The sequence below is a fragment of the Melanerpes formicivorus genome, unplaced genomic scaffold (assembly GCF_026170545.1).
Source record: "Melanerpes formicivorus ecotype bairdi unplaced genomic scaffold, bMelFor1.0.p_v2 SCAF_7, whole genome shotgun sequence".
NCBI lineage: Eukaryota > Metazoa > Chordata > Aves > Piciformes > Picidae > Melanerpes > Melanerpes formicivorus.
The window spans coordinates 8,513,907-8,541,064 of record NW_027142359.1 but is presented as its reverse complement, the minus strand read 5'-3'; the positions used below and the strand labels follow the sequence as shown (position 1 = coordinate 8,541,064).

Here is a 27,158-nt window from a genome sequence, read left to right as displayed (position 1 = left end):
GGAGCTGCTGTTGGTTCCTGTTTTGATCCTGCTTAGGGGTTCTGCCCCGGCATGGCTGCGGGGTTCTTCTCCGGAGCGTCGGTATGGGAGATGAGCCCCGCTACCAGCCATGGGAGGCGGCGCTGGGTTGCGCGGGGGGGTGAGGAGGACGAGGATGAAGACGAAGCCCCCGCAGTGCTGGTTCTGAGCCACTTCTCCCGGCCGCCGTTCCTCAGCTTCGGTAGCCTACGTGTTGGTGCTTCCCGCACGCGTCTCCTGGCCATCGACAACCCCAACACCGAGGATGTAGAGGTGGTCGTCGACCGCTTCCCGGCTTCTGCCAAGGGCTTTAGCATTGAGCATCGCTGCTTTTCCGTGCAGGTACTGGGCGGGGGCTGTGAAGGGCCGGCAGGAAGCAGTAGCGGAGTGGATGGGTGATATCGGAAGAGACCCCGAGCTATGCCCTGCGTGCAGGGGTGCACGGCGGTTGGGAGGGCTGGAGGTTAAGGGGAACGGGGTCGCTCCCTGCTTGAGGCGCTCGTTCTTCAGCGCGGAGAAAGCCCCTCTAAGGGGTGTTACAGAATCACAGAAGTATTCAGGTTGGAAAAAACCCTCAGGATCACCAAGTCCAGCCAATAGCCCTACTCTACAAGGTTCACCCCTAAACCATGTCCCCAAGCACCACATCCAAACCACCTTTAAACGCATCCAGTGTTGGTGACGCCACCACCTCCCTGGGCAGCACATTCCAATGCTTGACCACTCTTGCTGGGAAAGAAAATTTGCTACTGTCCAGTCTGAAACTACCCAAGTGGCATCTTGAGGCCGTTCCCTCTTGTTCTATCACTAATTTCCTGTGAGAAAAGACCAGCATCAGCCTCTTTACAACGTCCTTACAAGTAGTTGTAGAGAGCAATGAGGTCTCCCCTCGGGCTCCTCTTTTCCAAACTAAACAGACCCAGCTCTCGCAGCCGCTCCACATAAGATTTGTTCTCCAGCCCCTTCAGCAGGTTCCTTGCCGTTCTCTGCGCTCGCTCCAGTGTTACCGGCTTGGCGCGCGATCTGCCCCGGAGGCAGTCACGCCTCACCCGGCCGCGTAGCCTCCTGTTTTTAGACAGCCGGTAGTGTTAAAGCTGCACCCCCGATGTGGGTGGTGTTCGCGGGCTGTGTTTGTGGTCCCTGTTGAGGGGGAAGCGCTGGAGCTTTATAAGGCTGGACCTCGGGATCTAGGGGCTGTCACCAGCCTCGAAGGATCCACACCCTGGCCGAAGAGGGAGGGTTTGGCAGTAAGGTGCAAAACAATATTTGATTGTTCTTAGGGACTGTGGTTTTAGAAACAGAGATAAAAGAATAACAGGTGTTTAGAAAATGACCTCTCAAAAAATTGGAAGGGATCTGTGTGGTTTAGGAAGAAAAGGCATGGGAGTGTATTGTGGAGAGGTTGCTAATGCACTGCTCGTCATGGTGAATAATGATGCAATAGGACTAAAGATAGCTTTAATGTAGGAATAAATTGTTGTGATTCTTAAGGAAATATAAACTGTGGCTAAGGCAATCAATGCTGAATTTTAAAAGGGCAGTTTGGCCAAAGAGGTGTCTCTGCTCATCTAGACTCCAATCATTGGGAGAGATAAAAGTCTCTGGGTATCTCTTGCAAGCGTGCTCATAAAAACAGGTTGGAGTCTCACTGTGAAGTATTTGAATAACAAGGTCCTGTGGTAATTAGTAAACACTAGCCACTGTTGACCGGCTCGATTGTATAAGCACACATTAAATTAGCTTGTGTGTTTTCGTTGCCTCAGGAAGTGTAACTCCAAATGCTCGAGAGATTGGTCATTTTCATACTGTCTTTGATTTTTGTCGGAGTTATAACCAGTCTTTGGTCTGTTAGTGTTGCCATTAGCAGAGCCCCCAGATGATTTGGTGGAGGTCTCTTTGTGTGAAGAATCTTTGCATAAGCCATACGTAGTTACACGATGCCCTTGTTCATTTGCAATGTCTTCAGTTTTGTTTTTTTTTTTAATTAAATTCTGTCAAATCTCATCTTTGCAGGCTGTTTGACTAAAAAATAATTTTAAAATGGAGCCTTTTATTTAGATTAAGTGAAGTTTCTAAAAATCTCTGAATGTCCAAATAGAATTCTTTTGGTTACTTCAGAGGACTTTTTGGTTAATACGTGCAAAAGAAATGATCTTGTTTTTTTTCTATTAAACTCTGCTCGAGTCTTGTGCTTTGTACTATGCGTTATATGCGTTCTTGCTTGCTTTCTATTATATTTTCATTAAGAGGTATATGTCCTTTTGGTAAGAAGTTTCAGAGGCTGCTTAAATTTACGTGTCAGAGGAAAACTGATATTCAAGTATTTAACAACTGTTTATAATTTCATTTTGTCAGAATATATTTTAATTCTGTACACCATTTCTCGTTTGGTTTGTGATTAACTTTTAGGTTACATAATTGCACCTAAGAGCTAGATATTAAACTTGTTTGTTTGTTTGTTTCAATAGTCAGGACAAAAAGTCTTTGTTTCTGTAACATGGGCACCCTTAGAAGAAGGAAAAGTCAGAGAACTGGTTACTTTTATTATTAATGGAATTGTAAAGCATCAGGCTGTGCTCCTGGGTGTTGCTGAGCAGCCTCTGAAGAAAAAGGTGAGTGTATGTTTATTATGTTTTTTACTGTTATTGCTTTGGCATTGCTGCCACAGGTATTGTTTCTGTTATAGAATTCAGTGAAGGAGAGTGATAAATTGATAAATGATGGTGTGTGCTGGAAAGCCCATTGTGCCCAAAATTTCTCAGCTGGGTTAGAAAGTAGATAACTGGTGCAGTACAGGTTGGAGAACAAAATTAGGTGATAACTTAAAAAACTGTTTTCAAGCCTAGGAATAACTTCTGGTGAATTCCAGAATTAAGATTTCTTTTTAGAGTACTTTAGATTTTGAATGAATATACAACTAATACTGAGTTTTACACCAAAAAAAAAAAAAAAAGTAGAAAACCAGCCTGCTAACTTTTATTTATGGTTCCTTTTCAGAGGAGTCTTTGGGTTAATACAAAAAAGAAAGGCTCTTCAGAATCATCTGCCTCAATAAAAGTTAAAAGAAGTACATGGAATATTAAAAAGGTTAATAATAAAACCTTTCAAGTTTCCCAGAAGGTGGATGGACTCAGAAGCCCACTTCAGCCATGTGAAAATCAGAACACAATGCAAAACAATGTATCCCCAGGAAATGACTCTTTTGTTGGCTCAGAAAATAAATTGCCACTATCTCCTATTGCACCAGTGCTGGAAGAACATCGTAATACTGTTTGCACACCACTTAAAATGAGAAGGTCCACTACATTCTCGGATATTGCTGTCATTGTAAATGAGGAGCTATTGCCTGAAATAGACAGCTGTAATGTCAATAAATGCATTAGTGAACATAATGAATTAAAATCTGGATGTGCATACAGCTCTACTGGTTTAGAGCAACTGCCAATTTCAGACAGCGAACCAGTTCTTAATTGTACGCTCTCACCCGTTTGCACTCCAGAACACACAGCATCTGTGCCTGTTTTAAGTACAAGGAAATTTTTAAGTCCAGATTCTTTCGTAAATGGCACTTATCAAGTGGATATAGGTGTAACAGAGCAGCCTGTTCCAATTCTTTCACCTGACCAGTTTGTGAAAGACCTCTTGTCAGATAAACAATCAAAGACTCCTAAAGTTGAGGTACCTTTGGTATCTTCTACTACAGAGACTTATGTTGTGAAGAGAATCCTACCCTCAAAATGGAAGAAAAATGGAGATGTAGAGACAGAAACGTATGTTCATATAGAATGCAATTTAAGCAAAGCCCTTGAGGTGCATAATGTGGAGTCACAGGTGCTTCGTTGTGATAAACCCAAAGAAAATCACTTCAGGCTTCCTTCTACAGAAGCATTTCAGACTTGCAATTCTTCTAGGAGAGAGCAACCCAAAAAGCGTCCAATTCTTTCTGCTACTGTCATAAAAAATAAGCCTGGTGCTGCTGAAGGAAAAAGACCGGAAACCCTCCAGCTGAAATCTAAGAAATGCCTTAGTAAAGCAATAATGGGATGTGATACCATGGCACCACTGCACACAAAAGCAGACATTTTTAGGTGCCTTCCAGTTATAGGTCCTGTTACAGCTGAAAATAAGCATCACAATGAGAAAGTAAATCCATCTCCTACTGAATCAACTACTCTGTGTCGTAAGAGGAAGAGTGAAGTATTCGTAGCAAACAGTAGAGAGACAGCTCCAGTGAATGTGGAAGAAGTGGAGAGAAAAAGAACTCACACATCTATCATGGACAGTCAGAAACATCCTACTACGAGTTCATCAGCCTTCAAACCCACCAACCGAGTGAGAGCAGGGCAAAGAAAGAAAGCTGGTGAGCATCACTTCCTTCATTTGCCACTTTCTTAAAGATGCCTTTGACTAAGAAATCTAGAGAAAGCAAACTAAACCTCTTAACAAGAGTCAGGAACATTTAATCTCTCTGAAGTGTGGCCTTTCCTATTTGTTAGATGCTATCTGCATTCTAACAATTTGAAAAGTGCATCAATTTTGGTTGTGCAGTTGGCACCAAATTTTACTTTATCCTTTCATAAACCTTGTTAGTGGCAGTAACAGGTGAAGTATGTGCCAGTTCTGTAGCAGAGCCCATATGTAATTCAAATTTATTAAAAGTTTGTTCATTCCACAAAACTTCTGTCACGTGTACACTTACCATGTTGCACATTTGGTTGGGTTGCTGTTGTCAGGTGGTTTTGAATGTGTAGTTTGTAAGTCTCATTCACTCAGCCCGCTTTTTATTCTCTGTAATTGGCTTTGTTGTCAGCCTTGTATATGTCTTTCTGCTTTTACTGTTTTCTAGTACTTTATTGCTTGAAGATCCGAAGGTGGTGACTTACTGTATTTCAGCGTAGTTTTGGTTTTCTAGTTGTTACATGCTCTGGAATACAAAAAATTATGAGGGTCTGAAAGAAGCATTTCATTTGCAGACTTCTCATGCAGCGTCTGCAGTGTAACAAAAAATTTGCCATGGTTCAGGTGGTCTGTGCCATGATCTAGATGTGATTTGGAGCTTTTGGTAATGCATTTTGATTTCAAGCTTTTCAGTCATTCTATGTAAAAAGATAACACACCTCCACTGTTACTGTGCAGTGAGAAAAGTTGTGTCCTCTGCCAGGTTATTTCTATTAATTCATTAAGCCCGTCCATAGATGGGCTGGACAAGAAAGTGTTCTGAGAGTCCAAAATTACTTTACTATTGCTTAATCCTAGTGGTGAAAAACAAATTATGATAACTTGGAGTGACTCTTGACAGTTTTTCCTGAGAAATGTAGCCTGTTATCCTAGTCATGCAGATGATGTTGCTTAGGCTTCATAAAAAAAAAATAACACTTTATTACTGAAAGTTAACTTTGAAATGCCCTTTATTAACTTAATTCACTTGAGACCCAACTTAAAGTTGTCAAAATGTATTTAAAATTTATTAGAAATGCATGAGAAATTGGAATGAGTTCTTCTAGAAGTGAATGTTCTAGGGAAAACTACATCAGCAGCTAAGCAGGGGAGTGCAGCCTGTAACTTGTGATCTCCATCTCTTTCTCTTTTTCTAACGTACCATTTTATTAGTGTCAGGCAGCAGCTATAGTCTGTCTGCAGCAGCAGACTTTTTAAATCCTTCATGTACTGTCAACATAAAATTGTCCTAAAAGCGTGTAATTTCTATACTCTGAGTTCATAAAGCCTAGATCTCCGTTTTTTCCTCTGTGTTTTATTTACATTCCACTGCTATGGGATGAATAACACCTGGTAGGTAGTGCCTTGATTAACACAAACTAGGCTGCTCTGAAATGTGTGCCAATGTAGTGTGCAATCTAACTGATGGAAAGAAGTGAATCAAGCCTTAAAATTTATACCTCTTACCCCAGGTGTTTATAGAATACACACTTCCATATCTTCTAGGGAATTAGCTTTGTGTTTGTTTTAGCTTAGTTTTTCTAGCAAAAATTGGTAACACTACGTTTCCTTAGTGTATGGAAGAACTGTGAAACACAATAGTAATTCTTTATTTTTCCCTCTTAATTGTAGTCAAGCTGGTTTGCTTAACTTTTTCTATCAACAGGAGGTCATTGGTAATTTGTATGGGTTCATGGTTAATTACTCTGGTTCCATGCTTTCTAGTGATGAGAACATTGACTTCCACTGACACATTTGTGTTAATGCTTGTAGGTTCTTCACTTCAGAAGGCATCTAAAACTACCAACAGAATTAGTAAACCCATCCCTGGATTGGCTCAGGCTCATCTGACACTTGTGAAACCACTGAAAACAGGTAGGCAAACTTCTAACATTCTGTAAAAGACCACACACCAAACTGAATGTCACAATTGCTGTTGTGCTAGGGATTGGTAAGACTTAAGTGGTTGGAATTGAGACGAAATAGAAGATTGTCCCAGCAATGAAACAGTACCTAGTAGAAAAATATATGTAACTTCTTGCATTCCATTTTGACTACTCATAAGAAAATTCATAGCAAGACACAGCCAGCTGAAGTTGAATGTTGCTTTCTTCAAGTTTTGCCTGTAAATGTAAAAACTACATTACAGAGATGTTCCCAGCTGACTGATGGTTATCAGTGAAATACTGCTTCCATATCTGAAAATGTTTTACTATAATAACACAGTACCTTAGAAGAGAAAATTTCTGACCAAAAAGATACTAATTTTGCAAGTTAATAATACTGAGTCCATCTGAGCTGAAAACTCATTCTTAAAATGGTTCTTCCTGGTTGTAATCCTGCTCAGCTTTGATTTGCTCCAAGATGTGCATTGCAAATGGCCTGAATTCACCACTTTAATGTATTTAATCCATGGTTTGTGGCTTAAATTTATTTAATGGTGGCTGATTTGCAATTCATTGAAGATTTTAACAATCTACTTTTTTTTGTGTATGTGTCCTGTAGATCCAAATGAAGTATCAAATGTTAATCCTTCCCACTATGAAATGTATATTGGTTATCAGACATTTCAAGAACTGCAGAGACTTTTTTCCTTTGTTTTTAAGTCATCCCTAGGCACCCAATGCCTTTTGCTGCTAAAAATGTGTTTTATGATGAACGTTGGAAGGAGAAGCAGCAACGAGGTTTCACCTGGTGGTTAAATTTTGTCCTTACCCCTGATGACTTCAGTGTGAAAACAAATACTTCACAAAGTAAGAGTGCAAGAATTTTCACCTTGTCCTTTAAACATTTTGTAGTGTACTTTATTAATATCAGTGAATAGTAGTACTATCTTAATGGCTAGCCTTGATTTGTCACTTTAATTTGTGTAACATGAAGCTCTTAGGTAAGAGCAGATTTTGAATTTTCAATTTGTATGTATCACCTGTGATTACCTTTTCACCTTCTTCACACTGCCATAATCATAAACCAAATATGTGGTCATATGTTTCAGTGGCTGTTACGCTAGAAAATGCAGAATATGCTAAACCAAAAGCAGTTCTTACATTGGAGATGGTGCTGTTCATCCCTGATGAATCTTATAGCCATCTAGCCCTTTTCAGAATTGTGTTTTCCCCTTGTGATAAATATGGATGGTGCATTTCCTTGTGCCAAGCACAGCATACCACACACCTGAACGGGAAGTGTGCTTTGTAACAAATAACAAATACACACTGGAATGCGCTACTGCAGCTCTCCTCAGTGGGTGTTGTGAGGTGAAATATGTGGTATCTGTCATTTTAGTAAGATGATGGTAATGTAATTTTTCCTCTCTCTTTAGTTTTAATCTAAAAATTTGAAGATCATATTTTGATCTTAAAACTGAATTCCTGTCACTGCTTGCTTATGAAAATAAGTATTCTATTAAATATTTGACTTTTATATATATAAATATGTATTTGACAACGTGTGTTTAGTGTGATAGCTGATAAGCTTTCCTGAGGAATAAGGTCATTTAGTCTGGAGAAAAATAACAAAATATGGACTTGAGCAGAAAAAAGTAAATGAAGTAAGCAAAGCTACTTTTATTTGAGATGTAAATGCTTAGTTTTTGTATGTGTTTAAACAGTAAATGCAGCTGCTCTTATCTTGGGAGAAGAGAACCTTCATAAGGCCAGTGTTTGTAGAGCACCAACCAAAGATGAAGCATCTCTAAAAGCTTACACAGTTCACCGTAAGCTGAATAAATTGCGGCGTGATGCTTGCCGTCTGTTCACATCTGAAACAATGGTTAAAGCAATTAAGAAGCTGGAAGTTGAGATTGAAAATAAACATTTGCTAGTTCGTAAAGACAGACACCTCTGGAAAGATGTAGGTAAGAATACTAAAACTTTGCATCTTCCCTTTTCTTGCAAATACAAAAAAGGGATTATGCACACACTAGATTGATCTTGAAGTTGGTTGATATAAATTTCTGCTGTCATGTGAAGAGTTTGCTGGTTGTAATATTACAAAATGCTTTTTTGCAGGAGAGAGGCAGAAAGTCCTCAGCTGGCTTTTATCTTACAACCCTTTGTGGCTGCGTATAGGTTTGGAAGTAAGTGCAGTATTTATGGTTTATAATGAGAGGGATTTTTCTGTTTTAATAGATGTTGTGAGTGTGTCTGCATTTTTCTGTTTTACTAAATCAAGTATATTAAATTCAGTTACAGCATGTTTTCATCTCTTAAATTACTACAACAGACATGCTTTAAAACTGCTTATTTAAAAGGAAAATATTTTCTTGAGGAAAAGTGGAAGTTTAACTCTCTGACCCAGCAGCACATAAGCAATTTCCTATCAGTTTCACCTTTTACTAAACTAGACAAAAATGTGGTTGTCTTAAGGAAGTTCCTCACTGATTCCTCAGTTGCAGATGATCATGCATGTTTTGAAATGAGGTTGAATCTTCTGAAATTTCTTTCAGTGACTGATTTGAAATAAACCCTGATATTTAGAGACTACCATGTTCTGCTTCCGACATTCAGTAATGTCTGTTATTCAGAAAAACCTCTTCATGTGTGTGGTAAGTTTTAATAATTCTGCTGGTTTTCTCCCTTCTTGCATATTAGGCTGTCTATGGAGAACTGATACCTTTGGAGAATAATAGTGATGTTATGGGTTTAGCACTATTTATCCATAATCGCTTGCTTTGGAACCCTGACATTGCTGCTGAATACAGACATCCCACTGTGCCTCACCTTTACAGAGAAGGTAATTACTACTTCCAAACCCAGCGTATTTTTAGCACTTAATTTTTGAGCTGTCACTTAATGGGTTATATCTTTTTAGGTCATGAAGAAGCTTTGTCAAAATTCACACTGAAAAAATTGCTGCTGTTAGTTTGCTTTCTGGATTGTGCCAAAAGATCCAGAATAATTGACCATGACCCTTGCCTCTTTTGTAAAGATGCAGAGTTCAAGGTAAGAGGGCTGTGAGTTAATGTGTCTGTTCAATATTGTCTTAAGACTCATTGTAGACATTCTTTAAAACTTTTAATTTTTGCTGTTATTGTAAGCCTGGTGTACTTTTGTTTAACAAGTCTTGGCTGTGCATCCTTTTGCATGAACATTCTCTCCAGGTCATGTCATGGTCATGTAAATAAATTCCTAAGAAAATTTTGGAGTGTTGGTCCTGTAGGAAGGACTCCAAAGCTCCTGCATTGTTTTTAAATGTCTAGTATACTGCAGCTGATCTTAAAGTGCCTAGTCAGTTTAGGCTTTTCTGTTTGTTTTGCTGTTTTGTTGTGATAAGAGACTGCAACAGCTGTCAAGCAGAGGCTTTGATTAATAAATATGTTATAGTCTACTAAAATAACTTTTCTTGAGTTTGTATTATGTAAGCAGATGGATGAAAAAACCATCCTGAATTTGGTGGTGCTTTCAGTGACATGTTGGCCGGGTACAATGAAAACTAAAGCTGTGTGAACTGGCTAAAAAGAAATTTTTAAAAATAATTTAAATATTAACAGAGAGATGTTTCATGCAGTTTGGGGGAAAGAGCATAAAGAATGTTTTCTGCTTGATAAACATTGTAGCGTTAAGATTATCCTCTTTTTATTGTTGTTCTTTTCGTTCAGGCTAGCAAAGACCTTCTGCTTGCATTTTCTCGGGACTTCCTGAGTGGTGAAGGTGACCTCTCCCGTCATCTTGGTTACTTAGGACTACCTGTCAGTCATGTTCAAACTCCACTTGATGAATTTGATTTTGCTGTAACAAATCTGGCTGTGGACTTACAATGCGGCATTCGTCTTGTGTGCGTTGATACAGAATTATTGTGAATTTTATATTTTTTTAATATTTTTTTTTCTTTTTATATATTGCTCTCTATGGGCTTGGCTGAGAAATTAAACTGAAATTCCCTTTGCTAGGAGAACAATGGAACTTCTCACCAAAAATTGGAATCTTTCAAAACAACTGAGAGTTCCTGCAATAAGTCGTCTGCAGAAGATGCATAATGTTGACATTGTTCTTAATGTCCTTAAAGAGCGAGGAATTAACCTGAAAGATGAAAATGGTAAGCTCTAGAAATCACGGTCATTCTAAGTGCATCAAGACACTTGTGCATACTTTAATTCTGTGATTTATTTGATAGGTGCTTCAATTGACTCCAGGGACATTGTGGACAGACACAGAGAACGAACATTAGCACTCCTGTGGAAAATTGTCTTTGCCTTCCAGGTACTACTCAATTAATTAGCTAGCTACAGATGAGCTATAATGAAAATGCCATTCTTTCAGGAACATCTGTTGTCTGTGAAAGCCTCTACTAATCAAATTTTAGACTGTGAAATGATCTAATTTGTATGTGCAAGGTGCCTTGCAGATTTTACCCAAGTTTGATAACTGTTAAGTAACAATACAGTTTAGATAACATTTTAACTGTGCTGCTTCTTGGATGCATTCATACAATTACTTTAAAAGAAAAAAAAACAACTTTTGAGTTTGTGTTATGACAGCAGAATTGATAATTAAAATACTGTTGATCTCAAAATGCTGGTAAGCTCTTACTGAAAAGGACATTTTGGGGTTAAACTGGTAGATGATAGTAGAGTAAGGTCTGAAGTTACATCTCTTCCACTTTCCCATTTGCCTGAAACAGTCAATTTGAAGAAACATTCTTGAAACAGGAATGAAGATTTTGTAGGCATTACCGCAATGGCATTTCAAAGCTCCAGGGAAATCAAACAAACAAAACCAAACAGAAATAGAGGGACGCAAAAATATTTCTTAAGACTGTTTGAGGAGTTAACTTGAGTTGGGTAGTCTATTGAAAATAAATATCCAGTTGACAAATATGTTTGGAAGGAAATATGAAAGGTAAAATAAGATGCAAGTTCAGATGGAGTGCTCCAGTAAGTAGACATTAATATAAATACAATTAACTATCAAAAAGCTACAAGGAAATAAACAGTTTATTAACTACTCTGACAGTATCGAGCAGTTACCTTTCTCCAGTTAATTTTCCTGATGTGTGGGTTCTGTTTGTGTTGCTTTTGATCAAAGAAACAATTTCAGTGAGCAATGGCTTTATCTAAGCCATTTGGATATGCTACTTGCTCTCCAAATCTTTTCACACTATCACACCAGATAAAGTCCTCTCAGAATTCTTTAAACGAGTGGTGCGTGGACTCAGAAACTCAGGCAAGACTCTGAAGTTGTTGTTTCCTCCGAAAGTACAGTGAAATTACACAGTCTATTTCAGGGAATTTCCCTGTTTCCTCCAAATATTAACTAATGAAGTCACTGTTTTATGCAGAACAGTGGGAATGTGGGTTAGGTTATTTTATCTGAAGCAGTTGGGAGCAGACACTGCCATTTCTGCTGGCAAATGCAGGTTATCCACTGATTCAGTGTGGCAGGTACTGCTAAGTAGTGAGAGTAGTTTCTCTTTTAAATACTGTTATCTAAAGTTTCTGCATTCAGCTGCTGTAATGCACAACTGTTGATGTAAATAAAGTTTTGGTTGTTTTTATTCTTTCTAACAGGTGGATGTTTTTCTTAACGTGGAGCAGCTAAAAGAAGAAATTGAGTTTTTAAAGAATGCACACAAGAAGAAAACACAACTGGGTGCTCTCAAGACTACTTCAAAATGCAAAGTACAAGATGATGATAGTAGTAACTCTTCACCTCAAAGTTACAGTGAAAATATGAAGCTGCTGATGGCATGGGTTAATGCTGTTTGTGGATTTTACAATATCAAGGTAAACTTTTGTGTACATTACAGCAAATGCATCCTTTGCTGTTGTAAACATGCTTATTCTTCATAAAGCAGGACTCTTCAAACTATCAAATACATAGTGGCAGCCAGCAATAATTAGTTTTAAATATCCTTCTGGGCTTTGTTCAATTTGACTCGAAATAGCCACCTTTTGTGTTTAGATGCAGCTTTCGTTAAACAAATTTGAGCAAAATTTCTCTGATTAGAATACAGTAACAGTTTTTCTGAAGGGTAGAATAGAACAGTGAAAGGGCATCCATGAAGATTGCTCTTATAAAGATTGCTTTCTATTTGTTTTCTCAAATGTTTGCCTTGGAGATTCACTGTGTAGTGATTCACATCTTTTTGTTTCTGGTTTCTCACAGCTGTGTGTCACTACACAGTGAGTGTTCAAAGGAAGCCACATAAACATTTTTTGGTCAAAAAAAATTGCACTTGGTACTTTCAGAGGTATGAGATAATGAATTCCATATCCAGTTTATTCCAATGGACTGGTAACAACAATTCAAGGAACTTGCGTCTTGCTGTATTTTAACAGGTGGAAAACTTCACAGTGTGTTTCTCAGATGGTAGAGTATTATGTCATTTGATTCATCATTATCATCCATGTTATGTGCCTTTGGAAGCTGTGTGCCAACGTACAACTCAAACAGTAGAATGCTCAAGAACTCATACAGTGGGATTGAACTCTTCCTCCTCATTCTCTTCGGAGTCTGATACTTCTCTAAATGTTATGGAAGAAAATGTTGACCAAAGTGAGTTGTTGTTTTTTTATGCACAGAAGTTCACGTTAAATATGTTTTTTGTATGCAAAACTTGATCTGACAAACATTTTTCTCTTTGCAAAGCTCTAACTGCCTCAGTCCTATACAAGGAACTCTTGGACAATGAAAGGAAAAACTTTCAGCTGATCAACACTGCAGTTTCTGACCTAGGTGGAATACCAGCAATGATTCATCACTCAGACATGTCAAATACAATTCCTGATGAGAAGGTAGAAAGCCCTTACAGCTGATGGAAACATGTGCTGATCTCTTGTGAATATGTTGTCTTCTGTACAGCCCTTAACTTGCTGTGTTCTGTGTTTACATAGGTGGTTATTACCTACCTATCGTTTCTGTGTTCGCGACTTCTAGATCTTCGGCAAGAAACTCGGGCCGCACGATTAATTCAGTCTGCTTGGAGGAATTACAGGCTGAAAAGGGAACAGAAACTTGCTCAGGTACTCTTCACCTGTACAACGTACAGCTTCTACTTTGAGAAATACTAAATAGAGAATATATATAGATTTACTATTTGCATGATGCAATTTTATTAGAATGGCATTGGCATTTTAATTAATGGGTACCATTTTTGCTATTCAAATAGATATCTATCTTGGTGTAATCTACTAAAACCCACTTTCATTTTAGACTATTCTGAAGTAATTACATTTGCTAAAAGCCTATTGCTCTTTCTTCTGTGTTCTGATTGTGGCATGTCATTCCTTAAGTCTTTTCCCCAACACTTCAAATATAAAATATTTGCAGTGCTTCCTTTAAAACAAAAAAGGGAGTAGTTTATTTTAAATTTCTAATAGTGTCTACAACATTAAAAGAGTAATTTAAAATTCTACATGAATTTACTTTTTTTGTTCAGGAGCTAAACTTTTCTAGTGTTTTAAACTGAAGCTCGTGAGTTTGGATATTTTGTTTCTTGCTTTTCTGGTAGTTATACCAAATCTTGTGATGGTTTTAAAACCACGACAATGTTAAGGTTGATAAATGCCACTGCTGTCTGAGAGGCATGCTGTTCCATGTTGGAACAGTTTTCAAGTGAACTATTCTAAGAATCCATAATGTAGGTTTTTCATACCCAGTTTCTTTATGAAAATTACACAACCTTGATGATGGTAAAACATTCCTTTCATAACTGTTTTAAAATAAGTATTTTTTAAGATTTTAATGGGGGACAGGGAGTTACCAAAACCTATGAACATTGCAGGCATTATTTAATTGTACAGTATGTGCATATATACTTTGCCCTGTGGTAGGATAAGCTAGTAGGAGGATTCTGACCAGGTTATCTAAATGTTGTTGTGTTACCTTTTGTTAGTTGCTTTTTACTTTGACCTACATCAGTTTGTTTCTGCAGTCTCTGGGTTACTGTATAAACACTGTTTGGTGTGTCGGCTACATGGATATGGCTGACATGACTATACACTTATTATTTTATTAGAGTTAGGAAGCATTCTGATGTGCTCCATTAGTAAGGATACCTTAAACCTATGACTAAAAAGTAAAACTGAGCTTAAAAATGACTGCCTTAAGAATACTGAAAAATGGAGTATCAAAGAGGAAGTAGCATGGAGATGGGGGATGCAGACTTATATGATCCTACCCTTTTACAACAAACTCAGAGGTGAAATAAGGAAAACTATTTTACTAAAGAAAGTTGTGGTATCAACAAGCCTATTTTTTATGAGATTGCTTTAGCCAGTTATTTTAATAAATCAAAAATGCGAATGAAAATTTCAGTCCTACTGATTCAGTGAAAATGCATTCTTTGTAGGAGCGAGACAGAGCTGCTCGGGTAATTCAAAATGCTGCAGTAAACTTCTTGTCTCATCGGCGTGCCCTAAAGAAAGTGAAAGCAGCAGTTTTCATCCAGAAGCACTGGAGAAGATACTTAGCCAGGATGACTTTTTTAAATCTGAAAAAGACAAAACTGGAGGAAGCCAGAAATGAATCTGCCACAGTCATTCAGGTAATACAACCTAAAGTGACACTACAAAGCAAAGAAACCTTCTGAAACCTGTAAAGGCTTGCGTAGGGTCATTTGTTCTGCTTGCAGGAACTGATGTCTTCATGGAAGTGTAATACTTTTTCTTGGTCTTTTGAGATGTATTAGTAACTTTCCTTGAGAGAAATGTCAAATGTTTCCTAAAAAAAAAAATTAACAACTGTTCTCCTAGTGTTATGACACCTGCAGTGGGCACATTCAGAATGGCAAACATTAGTTACCAATTAGTAATTGGGCAGTTAATTCGGTTCCTTCAAGGTATTCTCCTCACTATTACCTAAGGCTAAATATTCTATTCTTAAGACTTTATAGAATGGAGATTAAAGAATTACTGATTTTTCCAGTAGTTTAAAAGCAAATCTTTTGTTGCCAGGGCCAATTTAGAAGTGAAAATGCTTTGCATGCTTTATAACCCCTGTAGGCAGATGTTAGTCAGTTAGAGGGTATAAAGGCTCTGCAGAGGGACCTTGACAGACTGGACAGATGGGCAGAATCCAATGGGATGTCATTTAACAAGTCCAAGTGCCGAGTGCTGCACTTCGGCTACAGCAATCCCATGCAGAGCTACAGGCTGGGGTCGGAGTGCCTGGAGAGCTCCCAAACAGAGAGGGACCTGGGGGTACTGATTGATAGCCACCTGAATATGAGCCGGCAGTGTGCCCAGGTGGCCAAGAGGGCCAATGGCATCCTGGCCTGCATTAGGAATAGTGTGGCCAGCAGGAGCAGGGAAGTCATTGTGCCCCTGTACTCTGCATTGGTTAGGCCGCACCTTCAATACTGTGTCCAGTTCTGGGCCCCTCAGTTTAAGAAGGACATCAAAACACTTGAATGTGTCCAGAGAAGGGCAACAAGGCTGGTGAAAGGGCTTGAACACAAGCCCTACGAGGAGAGGCTGAGGGAGCTGGGATTGTTTAGCCGGCAGAAGAGAAGGCTCAGGGGAGACCTCATTGCCCTCTACAACTACCTGAAAGGTGGTTGTAGCTGGGAGGGGGTTGGTCTCTTCTCCCAGGCAACCAGCACCAGAACAGGGGGACACAGTCTCAAGCTGCGCCAGGGGAGGTTTAGACTCGAGGTGAAGAGAAAGTTCTTCACCGAGTGAGTCGTTCATCATTGGAATGGGCTGCCCAGGGAGGTGGTGGAGTCACCGTCCCTGGAGGTGTTCAAGAGGGGATTGGACGTGGCACTTGGTGCCATGGTCTAGTCATGAGGTCTATGCTTATAGGTTGGACTCAATGATCCTCGAGGTCTCTTCCAACCTTAGTTATACTGTGATACTGTAAAAAGCAGTAATTCATGGAATTTGGCTTTTGGGTTTTTTTACATTGATATCTGGTCTTCCTTCCTAGGGATTAAGTAGGAATAAAGTTCTAATCTGAGTTTGGTGGTTCTCAAATTTAACAAAAGTAAATTGTTTCTCTTTTCCTGCAGGCTTATTGGAGGAGATACTCAGCTAGGAAAAAATATTTACGGCTGAAATACTATGTTATTTTTGTACAAGCAAGGGTAAGAATGGTGAAGTGTGTTGCTGCATATAAACGAATTCTTTGGGCTACTATCACCATTCAGAGTCATCTGCGTGCATCCAAGTTGGCAAAGAAAGATCGGCAAAGATACAAAACCTTAAAGTCTTCAGTACTCACTATTCAGTCTGCATTCAGAAGATGGAGAAATTACAAAATTCAACAGAAAATTAAAGCAACTTTAGTGCTTCAGACTTACTTCCGAAAATGGCAATCCTCAAAACAGGCTAAAAGAAACAGAGCTGCCCTTGTCATACAGTCTTGGTATAGGATGCACAGAGATCTGAAGCAGTATCTCACTATGAAGCAAAGTATTATCAAAATTCAGGCTTGGTACAGATGTCAGCTGGCCAGACTTGTTTACCAGGAACTTAGGGCAAAGACAGTGGTAATTCAGCAGTATTACAGAGCTTACAGGCTAGGGAAAATTGAAAGAGAGCACTACTTGCAAAAGCGTGCAGCAGTAATAGTTCTGCAGGCTGCTTTTAGAGGCATGAAGGCACGCAAACTATACAGACAAACAAAAGCAGTTCGTGTTCTTCAGTCACTGTGGAGAATGAGAAAAGAGCAACTAAGATTTCTAAAATTAAAAAAATCTGTTGCCACATTGCAGTCACATGTGAGAAAATACCAACAAGTAAAAAGATACAAAGAGATAAAACGTGCTGCTTCTGTAATTCAAAGCCGGTATAGGGCCCATGTCGCTTCCAAAAGAGCAGCTGCTTCTTTCCAGAGGCTGCGTCTGGCCACTGTTGTCCTGCAGTCTGCCTACAGAGGAATGGCAGCTAGGAAGGAGGCTCGCACACTGAGAGCTGTGATAAAAATTCAGTCAAGTTACCGTGCTTATGTTGTCCAGAAGAGATTTAAAATCTTGAAAAATGCAACAGTGAAGATTCAAGCTTTTGTGAGGATGAGGCAGGCTCGTCAGCGTTATTGTACATTGAGGGAGGCAACACTCTACGTCCAGCGAAGGTATCGATCTCACAGATACGCTCTTCAACTTAAAGAAGATTATAGGAAACTAAAGGAAGCTTCCATAAGAATCCAAGCTGTAGCTCGAGGTTTTCTTGTTAGGAAACAAATACAAAGGTGGAGGAAGACTGTAGTGTTTCTCCAGGCATGCTACAGAATGAAAAGGGACAGGCAACGTTATTTAAGCATCTACAGTGCTGCCATTGTCATTCAAAAACGCTATCGTGCATACAAAAAACAGCTGTGTCAGAGGCAAAAGTTCCTGCAAGTTAGAAAAGCAGTGGTGTGCTTACAGGCAGCCTACAGGGGTTATAAAGCACGCAAAACACTCGAGCTTGAATACAGAGCTGCTATTGCAATTCAGACTGCTTTTAGAGCTTATGCTGCAAGAACGAAATATAGGGCAATGGTTCAGGCCTGCTGTGTGATTCAGAGATGGTACAGAGCTTGTAAGACTGGTAACAGACAAAGGCTGAACTTTTTAATGACAAAAGAAGCAGCACTTTCTTTACAAGCAGTGTTTCGTGGCTGGAAGGTGCGAAAGCAGATTCGAAGACATCATGTTGCTGCTGTTAAGATACAGTCTGCCTTCAGAAAATTCCTGGCTCTAAAAAAATTCAGGCTTATGAAACATGCTGTGCTAACTATCCAAAAGCATTACAGAGCCACTCTTGTAGGCCAGAAACAACGGCGAGAATATGTTCAGCTGCGTAACTCTGTAGTGTGTCTTCAGGCAATGTGGAGAGGGAAAATGGTGAGAAAAGAAGTTCAAAAGAAACATAATCTTGCAACAGTTATTCAGTCCTATTACAGAATGCATGTAAATCAAATGAAATACAAGAAACTAAGGCAAGCCACACTAGTGATTCAAAAATACTTCAGAGCTTACCGTAGGAAAAAAACCCAACAAGCAATTTATCTAAAAACAAAGGCAGCTGTGTTAGTCTTGCAGTCTGCTTACCGTGGGATGACCGTGAGGAAACAATTGGGCAAACTAAACAAAGCTGCTACAGTTATACAAGCTGCCTTCAAATCTTACCTGGTTAGAAAGGACTACAAAAGACTTAGATCTGCAGCTATAGTAGTTCAAAGGCATTATCGTGCAATTATTTGTGCTAAACGTCAAAGGCAAAAATACTTGGCCTTGAAAAAAGCCACAGTCAAAATTCAGGCGATTTATAGAGCTGTAAGGGTTAGACAGCAAATTCACGGTATGCATCAAGCAGCTGTTAGTATCCAAGCCACGTTCAGGATGCATCGCATGAGCGTAAAATACCAGGCAATGAGAATAGCAGCAATTATGATACAAAGACAATACAGAGCATTTTGTTTAGGCAAAATACAACGTGAAAAGTACTCAGAACTCAAGAAATCTGTTCTTCTCCTCCAAGCTGCCTGTAGAGGCATGAAGGTCCGTCAAGACTTAAAAACCATGCATCGGTCAGCAACAGTAATACAGTCCTACTATCGAATGCACAGACAACAGCGGGATTTCAGAAGATTGTTGCTGGCAACTAGGCAGATTCAGCAGTGGTTCCGTGCTTGTAAGGAGAGAGATAGACAAGTTCACAACTACATGGTTATCAGAAGTGCTGCACTTCAGATCCAGGCTGCATTCCGTGGTATGAAGGCAAGGCAACTTCTAAGAGCTATGGGAGAATCAGCTGTGCTTATTCAAAGCAGATTTAGAGCTTTCCTCAAAAGAAAACATTTTCTTTCCATTAAGACAGCTGCTATTGTAATTCAGAGAAGATACAGAGCAACAAAAGTAGCAAAACTTCAACGTCAGGAGTATCTTTCTTTCCTCCATGCTGCTATTATCATACAGTCTGCTTATAGAGGCTTTGTGGTAAGGAAAAAAATGCAGCAGAAGCATCAAGCTGCTACAGTTATTCAAGCCATGTTAAGAATGCATAAAACTTACGTTTCTTATCAAGCTCTCAGACTTGCTTCAGTAATCATACAGCAACGTTACCGTGCTTACAGGGAAGGGAAGCGTGTGAGAGAAAGATACTTAAAACTGTACGCTTCTGTTATGGTTCTTCAGGCTGCCTATAGAGGAATGAAAACAAGGTGCTTCTTGAGGAAAAGACATGAGGCAGCACTTACAATACAGAGAAACTACCGAATGTATAGGCAATACTGCTATTACAGAAAAGTGCAGTGGGCAGCCCAGGTAATACAGAAGAGATACAGAGCAAATAACCTAAGGAAAATCACAGTACAGCATTACACTGCATTAAGGAAAGCAGCAATTTGTATTCAGAGGGCTTTTCGAGACATGCAGGCAAAAAAACGACATCAAGCAATGCACCAAGCTGCTGTTGTTGTTCAGAAAAATTTTAAAGCCTTTAGAGAACATCAAAGGTATCTCTCTCTCAAAGCAGCTACTCTTGTTTTTCAGAGAAGATATAGAGCTTTGATCCTGACAAGGCAGCATACTTTGGAGTATCTTTCTCTTCGCAGAGCAACTATATGTGTACAGGCAGTGTACAGAGGCATCAGGGTGCGGAAGAATATTGAGCGCATGCATTTAGCTGCCAGTAGGATACAGTCGGCCTACAAAATGCACAGGGATAGAAGGTCCTATCAAAACATGAGAACTGCAGCTATTGTTATACAGTGCTACTATAGATCTTACGTGAAAGGGAAGGATCAGCGCAAGGAATATCTGACAATGAAGTGTTCTGCCATTGTGATTCAAGCATCGTATAGAGGCATGAAGGAGCGACAGAAGCTGCAAGTGATGCAGGCCTCGGCGACTAGAATCCAGTCCAGCTATCGCATGTATCTGCAACGCAGGCATTACAAGCGGCTCTGCTGGGCTGCCAGAGTCATACAGCAAAGATTCAGAGCCAAAATGGCCAAGGAGGCTGACATGGAAAACTATGCACAAATGAAAAAAGCAGTAATTTGCCTTCAGGCCTCTTTCCGTGCTAAAAAAGCCAGGCAGCTGTATAAAAGCAGGACTGCTGCACGGCGCATACAGGCGTTCCTACAAATGTGTGTCGAGAGGAGGCGTTTTCTCAAGAAGAAGGCAGCAGCAATAAGGATCCAGTCAATGTTCCGATGCCAAAGGATGAGGGCTCGCTATAAATTGCTTCGCAGTTCAGCAGTTGCTATTCAGAGGTGGTACAGAACATGTCTCAACGCTCGTTTGCAGAAACAGTATTTCGCTCAAAGACATGCAATAGTAATTATTCAGTCTGCCTTCCGTGGCATGAAAGCGAGAAAAATAGCAAGGCAAATGCGAGCTGCCAGAAAGATTCAGGCTTTTCTTCAGATGGCTGTGCAGCGTAGAAAATTCCTTCAACTTAGAACAGCAGCTACTACATTACAAACCTATTACTTAATGTATAAAGCTAAAGCACAGTATACAAGGTACAGAAAAGCAGCTCTTGTCTTACAACGATGGTACCGATCTCACCTGGCTGTGAAAGACCAAAGAACAACTTACTTACAGACAAGGAAGAGAATTATCATCGTGCAGGCCAGAGTCAGAGGATTCCTTGAAAAGAAGAGGTTTCACAGAATTAAAGAAAATACAATAAAAATTCAGGTAATTTTGAATGTGGAGTAATGGTTTTGGGGCGTGGGGTTTAAGATTGCTGTTCTTGCAAAGCAGCACTTTAAAGTTGTATGTTTGAGGAGAACATACTGAGGTGCCTCAAAATCAGCATGACCAGATGGTCAAAAGAGGTGATTTTCCTGCTGGTGGTGCAGCTTCACCTTGATTTCTGTCTAATTCTGGGCCATGAAATTTAAGAAGGGTGTTTGGGTCCTTGAATGCATCTCAGGAGGGCAATAAAGAGAAGAGGCTGCCTCCTCCTCTCTCCAACTTACCTTCAGTAGTTGTAGAGAGTGATGAGGTCTCCTCTCAGCTTCATCTTCTTTAGACTGAACAACCCCAGCTCCCTCAGACATTTTTTTGTAGGTCATGTGTTCCAAGCCCTTCACAAGCCTTGTTGCCCTTTTCTGCCCCTGTTGCCCTTCAGTATCCTTCTTAAAGTGTGAGGGCCCCAAGCCTGAACATGATACTTAAGGTGTGGTCTCACCAGTGCTGAGTACAAGGTTCCTGCTGGCCACAGTGTTTCTAATACAAGCCAGGATGCCACTGGGTTTCCTGGCCGCCTTGACACACTGCTGATTCACAGTCAGTCGCCTGTCAATCAAAAGCCCCAGGTCCCTCTCCAACTTCCATCTTTCCAACCACACATCCCCAACTCTGTAGCTTACCATGGAGTTGTTGTGACCCAAGTGCAGGACCTGTCACTTGGCCTTGTGGGTCACTTCTAACCGAAAATACTCTACTCCTACTCTACTCGGAGTGCTTCCCTGACTACTACTGCTTAAGATTTCATTTTGCTGTCTTGCATTTCAGCTACCCCAAAGCCAATCAGAGGTGTGTCATGATGGTTACATGAGTACTGGAGATATTTATAATGCCTATATCTCTCAAAGCTCATGTTAAAATAGTTGTGCAGTTATTGTCAATGCTTGTTGAGGATGGGAAAAGAGACTTTAGGGAAAACATCTTTAGAAATGTATTTTAATTTTACACAGAGATGGTTCCGAGCGAAAATGCAACAGAGAAGATTTCAGAGAGATTACCAAAGGCTCATTCAATTACAGCGCACAATTCGGGGCTGGCTGAGCCGCAGAAACCACGCAGCAGCCATCATCCAGCGCAACGTACGGAGATTCCTTGTCTGCAGGCGCAGGAAGAGATTTGCAGTCGGAATAACGAAATTTCAGGTACAAACTTCTTGTAAGAAAACTACAATTTAAAAAAAATCACTACCTTTTCCTTTTTTCTCTCACGGGCTTTTGGGGAGAGGGAAAATGTTTGTTGTGGTTGGTGAGTTTCTCAGTTAAACTGCAATCCAAGTCAGCTTCAGTTTAGACATCAAAGCTAAATGCAAACAGATCGTTAAGTAGGTAGATACTGGTTGTGGTGACTTAGGTGGGGTGCATATGGGTGTGTGTTTTGGTCTTCTGTCTAGCAAATGCAGTATTTGGAAGATTAAACACTGAGTGGTAATTATTTAAGAATTAATAACCAAGGTAAGTAAATGCTTCATCAGACTTGTAAAATTGATTTGCAAAAGTAAGGGAAGTTCTCTTGTCTCTTGCTGACAACTTTTTTTTTTTTTTTCACTTTGTGGAATTCCTTTTCTATAGGCATTATGGAGAGGATATTCTTGGAGGAAGAGCAATGACACAGCAAAAATGAAAGCTTTGAGACATCGTTTACAAAAGGCTAATGAAAAGAGCAGAGAAGAAAACAAATTGTGCAACAGAACTGCAACTGCTATTGACTACCTTCTAAAATACAAAGATTTCTCTTATATTCTCACAGCATTAAAGCATCTAGGTCAGTATTTTGTTTCATTTTATCACATAGATTTTTGACCTGGTAGAAACTGGGTATTTTTCAGCTGAGAAGACTTCATAATGATGTTTACGCTTTCTGTGTGGCTGCAATATGTGAATGGTTTCTTCTGGGCTAAAATCGGTTTATTGATTTAAGAGGAATGTTGAAAGGGTTATGTAGAGAAAGGAAATCCAGTATGATTGCTCAGATTTCCTGGCACTCCTAGTAATACTATGCCTTACTTAAGTCAGTTATAATTACTGTTAATCTATATTATGTCCATGGATTGTTTTGTCTACTGAATTTTTAGTCTGAAGTATTAAAACTGTTGGTTTAGAAATACTTGTTTTAACCAGTAATTGCACTTTTTACTTCTTTGCACTTGCCAACTGGGGTTTTATCTTACTTTTTAATTAAATTGCTTGAGCTTCAGAGGTTTTGTTTATTTTCTTTAATCATTATAGAGGTGTCTACCAGGCTGTCTCCACTCTGTTGTGCAAATATGGCCCAGAGCAGAGCAATCTATTCTATCTTCAGTCTGATCCGAAGTTGCAACCGGAGTGTTCCGTGTATGGATGTGATCAGATACTCAGTTCAAGTTCTCCTTAATGTTTCAAAGGTAACTTTAGTATTTGCTTTTTCAGCTTTATAAGCTGTAGGTTATATATGACTTATTTATCCACAAAATTCCATGATAAAATTAAAAACAGCAACAACAAACCCAAACAAAACCAAAACTGTTTCTCAATTTTAACTGTCATGATACAGACCCAGCCAGCAATTGAGCCACTCACACAACTGACCCCTCACCTTCCAGTAAGATGGGAAGGAAAAAGCAAAACCCTGTAAGCTGAGATAAGGAGTGTTTAATAGACCAGCACAAAGAGAAAAAGTAAACAGGAATAATAATGTCACCAATGAAATAGTACATAAAGTGATACAAAATGCAATATTGAAAGGGATGGCCTGATCCTGCCCCACTGTATTGTCACCTTCTCATAATGGCCTTCGCACATATAGCAAGGATGATATTAATGTAGTATCAAACACTCGTTTTCCATCCTATAGACATCTGTATTCAAAGTCTTAGATTTTTGGTTTAGGAGGGAAAAAAGTAACATTTAGGCTTTATTTTTATTTTAAAATTTCTCTGAGCTTAATGTAATTTAATTTTCTGTTTAAATGCATGGAAAATGGATTTTGCTTTTTTCTTCTAACCTGAAAGATTCTAAAGATCTGTCTATATAATGTCCTGTCTGTTTCTTGTATAACAGTGTGAAAAAACCACTCAAGCAGTTTATGATGTGGAGCATTCTATAGATACATTGCTAGACTTACTGCAAATATACAGGGGGAAAGCAGGGGACAAAATTTCAGAGAAAGGAGGAAGCATATTCACAAAAACCTGTTGCTTGTTGGCCATCCTTTCAAAGGACTCAAAAAGAGCTTTGGTAAGACTTTAATGATTTTGGTTTAATGTGATGCAACATTCTTTTCTTGCATGTCTTGGTGATGTTTTTAATTTTTTTTTTTTTTTTTTCTCTCCCTCTCCACCATACCTATTATGGCTGTAATGCTAATTATGATTAAATCCTGATTTTAAAATATGTATTTCTGAGATGCTGAAAACAGTCACCATTTTGTACTTTCTATACCCTGGTCACCCTGAGCTATTCAATAAGATCCTGAGGTTCTGATCCTGCAGTCTTTGCAAGATTATGATATTGCAGTTCCTGCTTCCCATAGGGTTTTCTATCAATAGTTTAGCATTAGGTACAGTTTGGTTGCCACTTGGATTAATTTTCATTCAACAGTTTACTGTTGCTTTTCTGATAAAGTTTAAGATCTTCGTTGTCATTAACAACGGCAATACAATTGTCTATGATTTTCTGTTGATGTACACTATTGTAACAGATTGTTTCTGAAGATTTCTTTGTTCATGCTTATTGCTATAATCCCTGATAAGGTTATTGGGGCAGCCTGTGCTATAAATTAATTAGCTGTTTATTCACCAGATACAAGCACAAGTCATTCGGCCACCTCTGGCAATTGCATTATTCTTTCATAGTTATCAAGATAGGTACAAACACTCCTTTACCTCTGTACCAGTCACTGAAGGCTTATGTTGATTACATGTGAAAATTGGTTGTAAGGCAAAATTAGTGAAATCTGACTTGTGAGATCTCGGGAAATGCATGCTTTTACATCACACACCAGTTAAGTGTGTTGAAAACATGAGATCACCGACTTGTAAGTCTGCTGTCTTGAAAATGGTTTCACTGTATTTGTGGGCAGAAGTTCAGCTTTAATTAGAAACTTTCTGTTTCCCTTGAATTAAACTGGTTTCTTTCTTTATTTATTTTTTTAAAGCCTCTTTTAGATGTGCAGTATTAACCATGTACATTTTCACCTTTTCTCAGGCAATCCGAAGCATGCCCCGAGCTGTTTCTTGCCTCCAAAGCATCTATAAACTTACAGCTCGCAAGCACAGAGCAGATGCAGAGAGAGAACTCATGAAGCAGAAAACAAACAGTTTAAGTGGACCCTTCTTCATACCAGTAACTCCTCTAAGAATAAAAATGGTTTCAAGGTAAGAGTTTGAAAATTAGGCATCTCTTTTTTCCTTTTTTTTCCTCCCCTATTCCCCACCCCTCAGCAGTATATTTTAATGACAAACTACTAAATATTTTCACAGAATTAAACCAGACTGGGTTTTGAGGAAAGACAGCATGCAAGAAATTGTGGATCCTCTGCAAGCAATTATAATGGTGATGGATACACTTGGTATTGCTTACTACTGACATCTACATAATGTATATGAAAATGTATTTGTATAGCAAGTAGGTAGTAGACAGCTAAATGGCTTTAAAATAAAGCAGAAAAGTGTCAAGCTACCCTTGAAAATGTATTTTTAAATTGCAATTAACATTTCTGTAACTTTTTTGGTATTGTATACAGCTTTGGAAATACTATTTTGTACTACTACAGAAAGTGATTGTACAATAAAATCATATGCACTGGAAATTTTGATAGTGCAGTAATGTGTTGTTACTGCACGACTGTGAGTTTTGTAAATGGGATTGTATGCCCCACTCTGAATAAATAGTGTAAAATTCTTTTTAAAGTAGTTGTTTGTGGGACAGTGACATGGACTCATCTCATCTGGAGAGATACAGGTAGGAAGGGATGAATAGTCTGCATTTCCACACTGGCTACTGTTTCTGGAGCAAGTGCAGAGGAGGGCAAGGAAGCTGTGAAAGGCCCAGAGAATAAATCTTATGAAGAGTGACTGAAGGAGCTGGGAATGGTTAGTTTGGAGAAGAGGAGGCTGAGGGGAGACCTCATTGCTCTCTACAACTACCTGAAAGGAGGTTCTGGAGAGGTTGGTGCTGGTTTCTTCTCACAGGCAATTAGTGATAGAGCAAGAGGGAACGGCCTCAAGATGCCACTGGGTAGTTTCAGACCGGACAGTAGCAAATTTTTTTTCCCAGCAAGGGTGGTCAAGCATTGGTATGTGCTGGTTTGGATATGGTGCTTGGGGCTATGGTTTAGGGGTGACCCTTGTAGAGTAGAGTTCTGGGTCAGACTTGGTGGTCCTAAGGGTTTTTTCCAACCTCAGTGTTTCTGTGATTCTGTGTGTGAGTTTACTTTCTAGTAAGGCTTTGAGGTACTCTGTGTGACTGTTGGGAAAACTTTTCTTTTTTTTTTTTTTTTTTTTATGGTTGTGATGTAGTGGGATGTTGCAAGGGTAAATCTGGATGTTCCGACCTGGTATTTTTCAGGAAGGTCATTTGAGAGTGCCTTCTTCATATCAAGTGAGCAGTACATACAAATCTGCATCATCTGGTTGAATGCATGACACTTGTCACAGCATTCCCCTTAAATTCTGTCTTGTGCCTTAGAACTGTGTTTTCCTAGAAATGAGAATGGAAAGTGTAATGTTACACTTTCTCAGCCCCAATGTTAAAGTTTATGCCTCCCAACTGTAGAGCATGATGTTAAATTGCCAGCCCTTAGTCAGTTAAATAACACACTATAAATGGTTTGCTGTTCTGTTTTAAAGGACTGGGGGGAAAGGACTAAAAGGGCTAGCTGTATACAACAAACCCCAACAGACAGATAATAGCAGTGGCTATGTTCTTATTTTGAGAGCCTCCTGAATGGGTAACAGAATGCAACAGACTGGTTATATTGAGGTGGCAAAATGAGATGGGGGAATTTTCTCTTTGCCTTTATTTCAGCCAAGGTAAATAAACTGATAACGGAATGCCCTTTAAACTTGTAACTTGAGAGGTTCTGATGGGGACAGTGTTCAG

At 39.3% G+C, this 27,158-nt stretch overlaps 1 protein-coding gene across 1 annotated transcript; it reads left to right on the top strand.

Annotated features, from left to right (window-relative positions):
- Positions 1-26,041, top strand: ASPM (assembly factor for spindle microtubules). The gene is made up of 24 exons (XM_068140894.1): positions 1-360; positions 2,487-2,630; positions 3,016-4,378; positions 6,229-6,330; positions 7,062-7,208; positions 8,066-8,311; positions 8,466-8,533; positions 9,048-9,189; positions 9,268-9,398; positions 10,055-10,230; positions 10,346-10,491; positions 10,570-10,655; positions 11,963-12,178; positions 12,734-12,950; positions 13,044-13,189; positions 13,289-13,417; positions 14,746-14,940; positions 16,405-21,027; positions 22,032-22,223; positions 22,650-22,842; positions 23,307-23,461; positions 24,117-24,293; positions 25,263-25,432; positions 25,538-26,041. The coding sequence occupies exons 1-24, from the start codon at positions 52-54 to the stop codon at positions 25,641-25,643; spliced, it is 9,579 nt and encodes a 3,192-aa protein (XP_067996995.1). The 5' UTR covers positions 1-51; the 3' UTR covers positions 25,644-26,041.
- The last annotated feature ends 1,117 nt before the right edge of the window (positions 26,042-27,158 follow it).

Bases quoted from the DNA above. Each gene is read 5' to 3' on its own strand.
- ASPM (XM_068140894.1), top strand. From the start codon at position 52: ATGGCTGCGGGGTTCTTCTCCGGAGCGTCGGTATGGGAGATGAGCCCC. The intron at 2,631-3,015 runs GTGAGTGTATGT...GTTCCTTTTCAG, and splicing joins AGCAGCCTCTGAAGAAAAAG to AGGAGTCTTTGGGTTAATAC. The intron at 13,190-13,288 runs GTAGAAAGCCCT...GTGTTTACATAG, and splicing joins ATACAATTCCTGATGAGAAG to GTGGTTATTACCTACCTATC.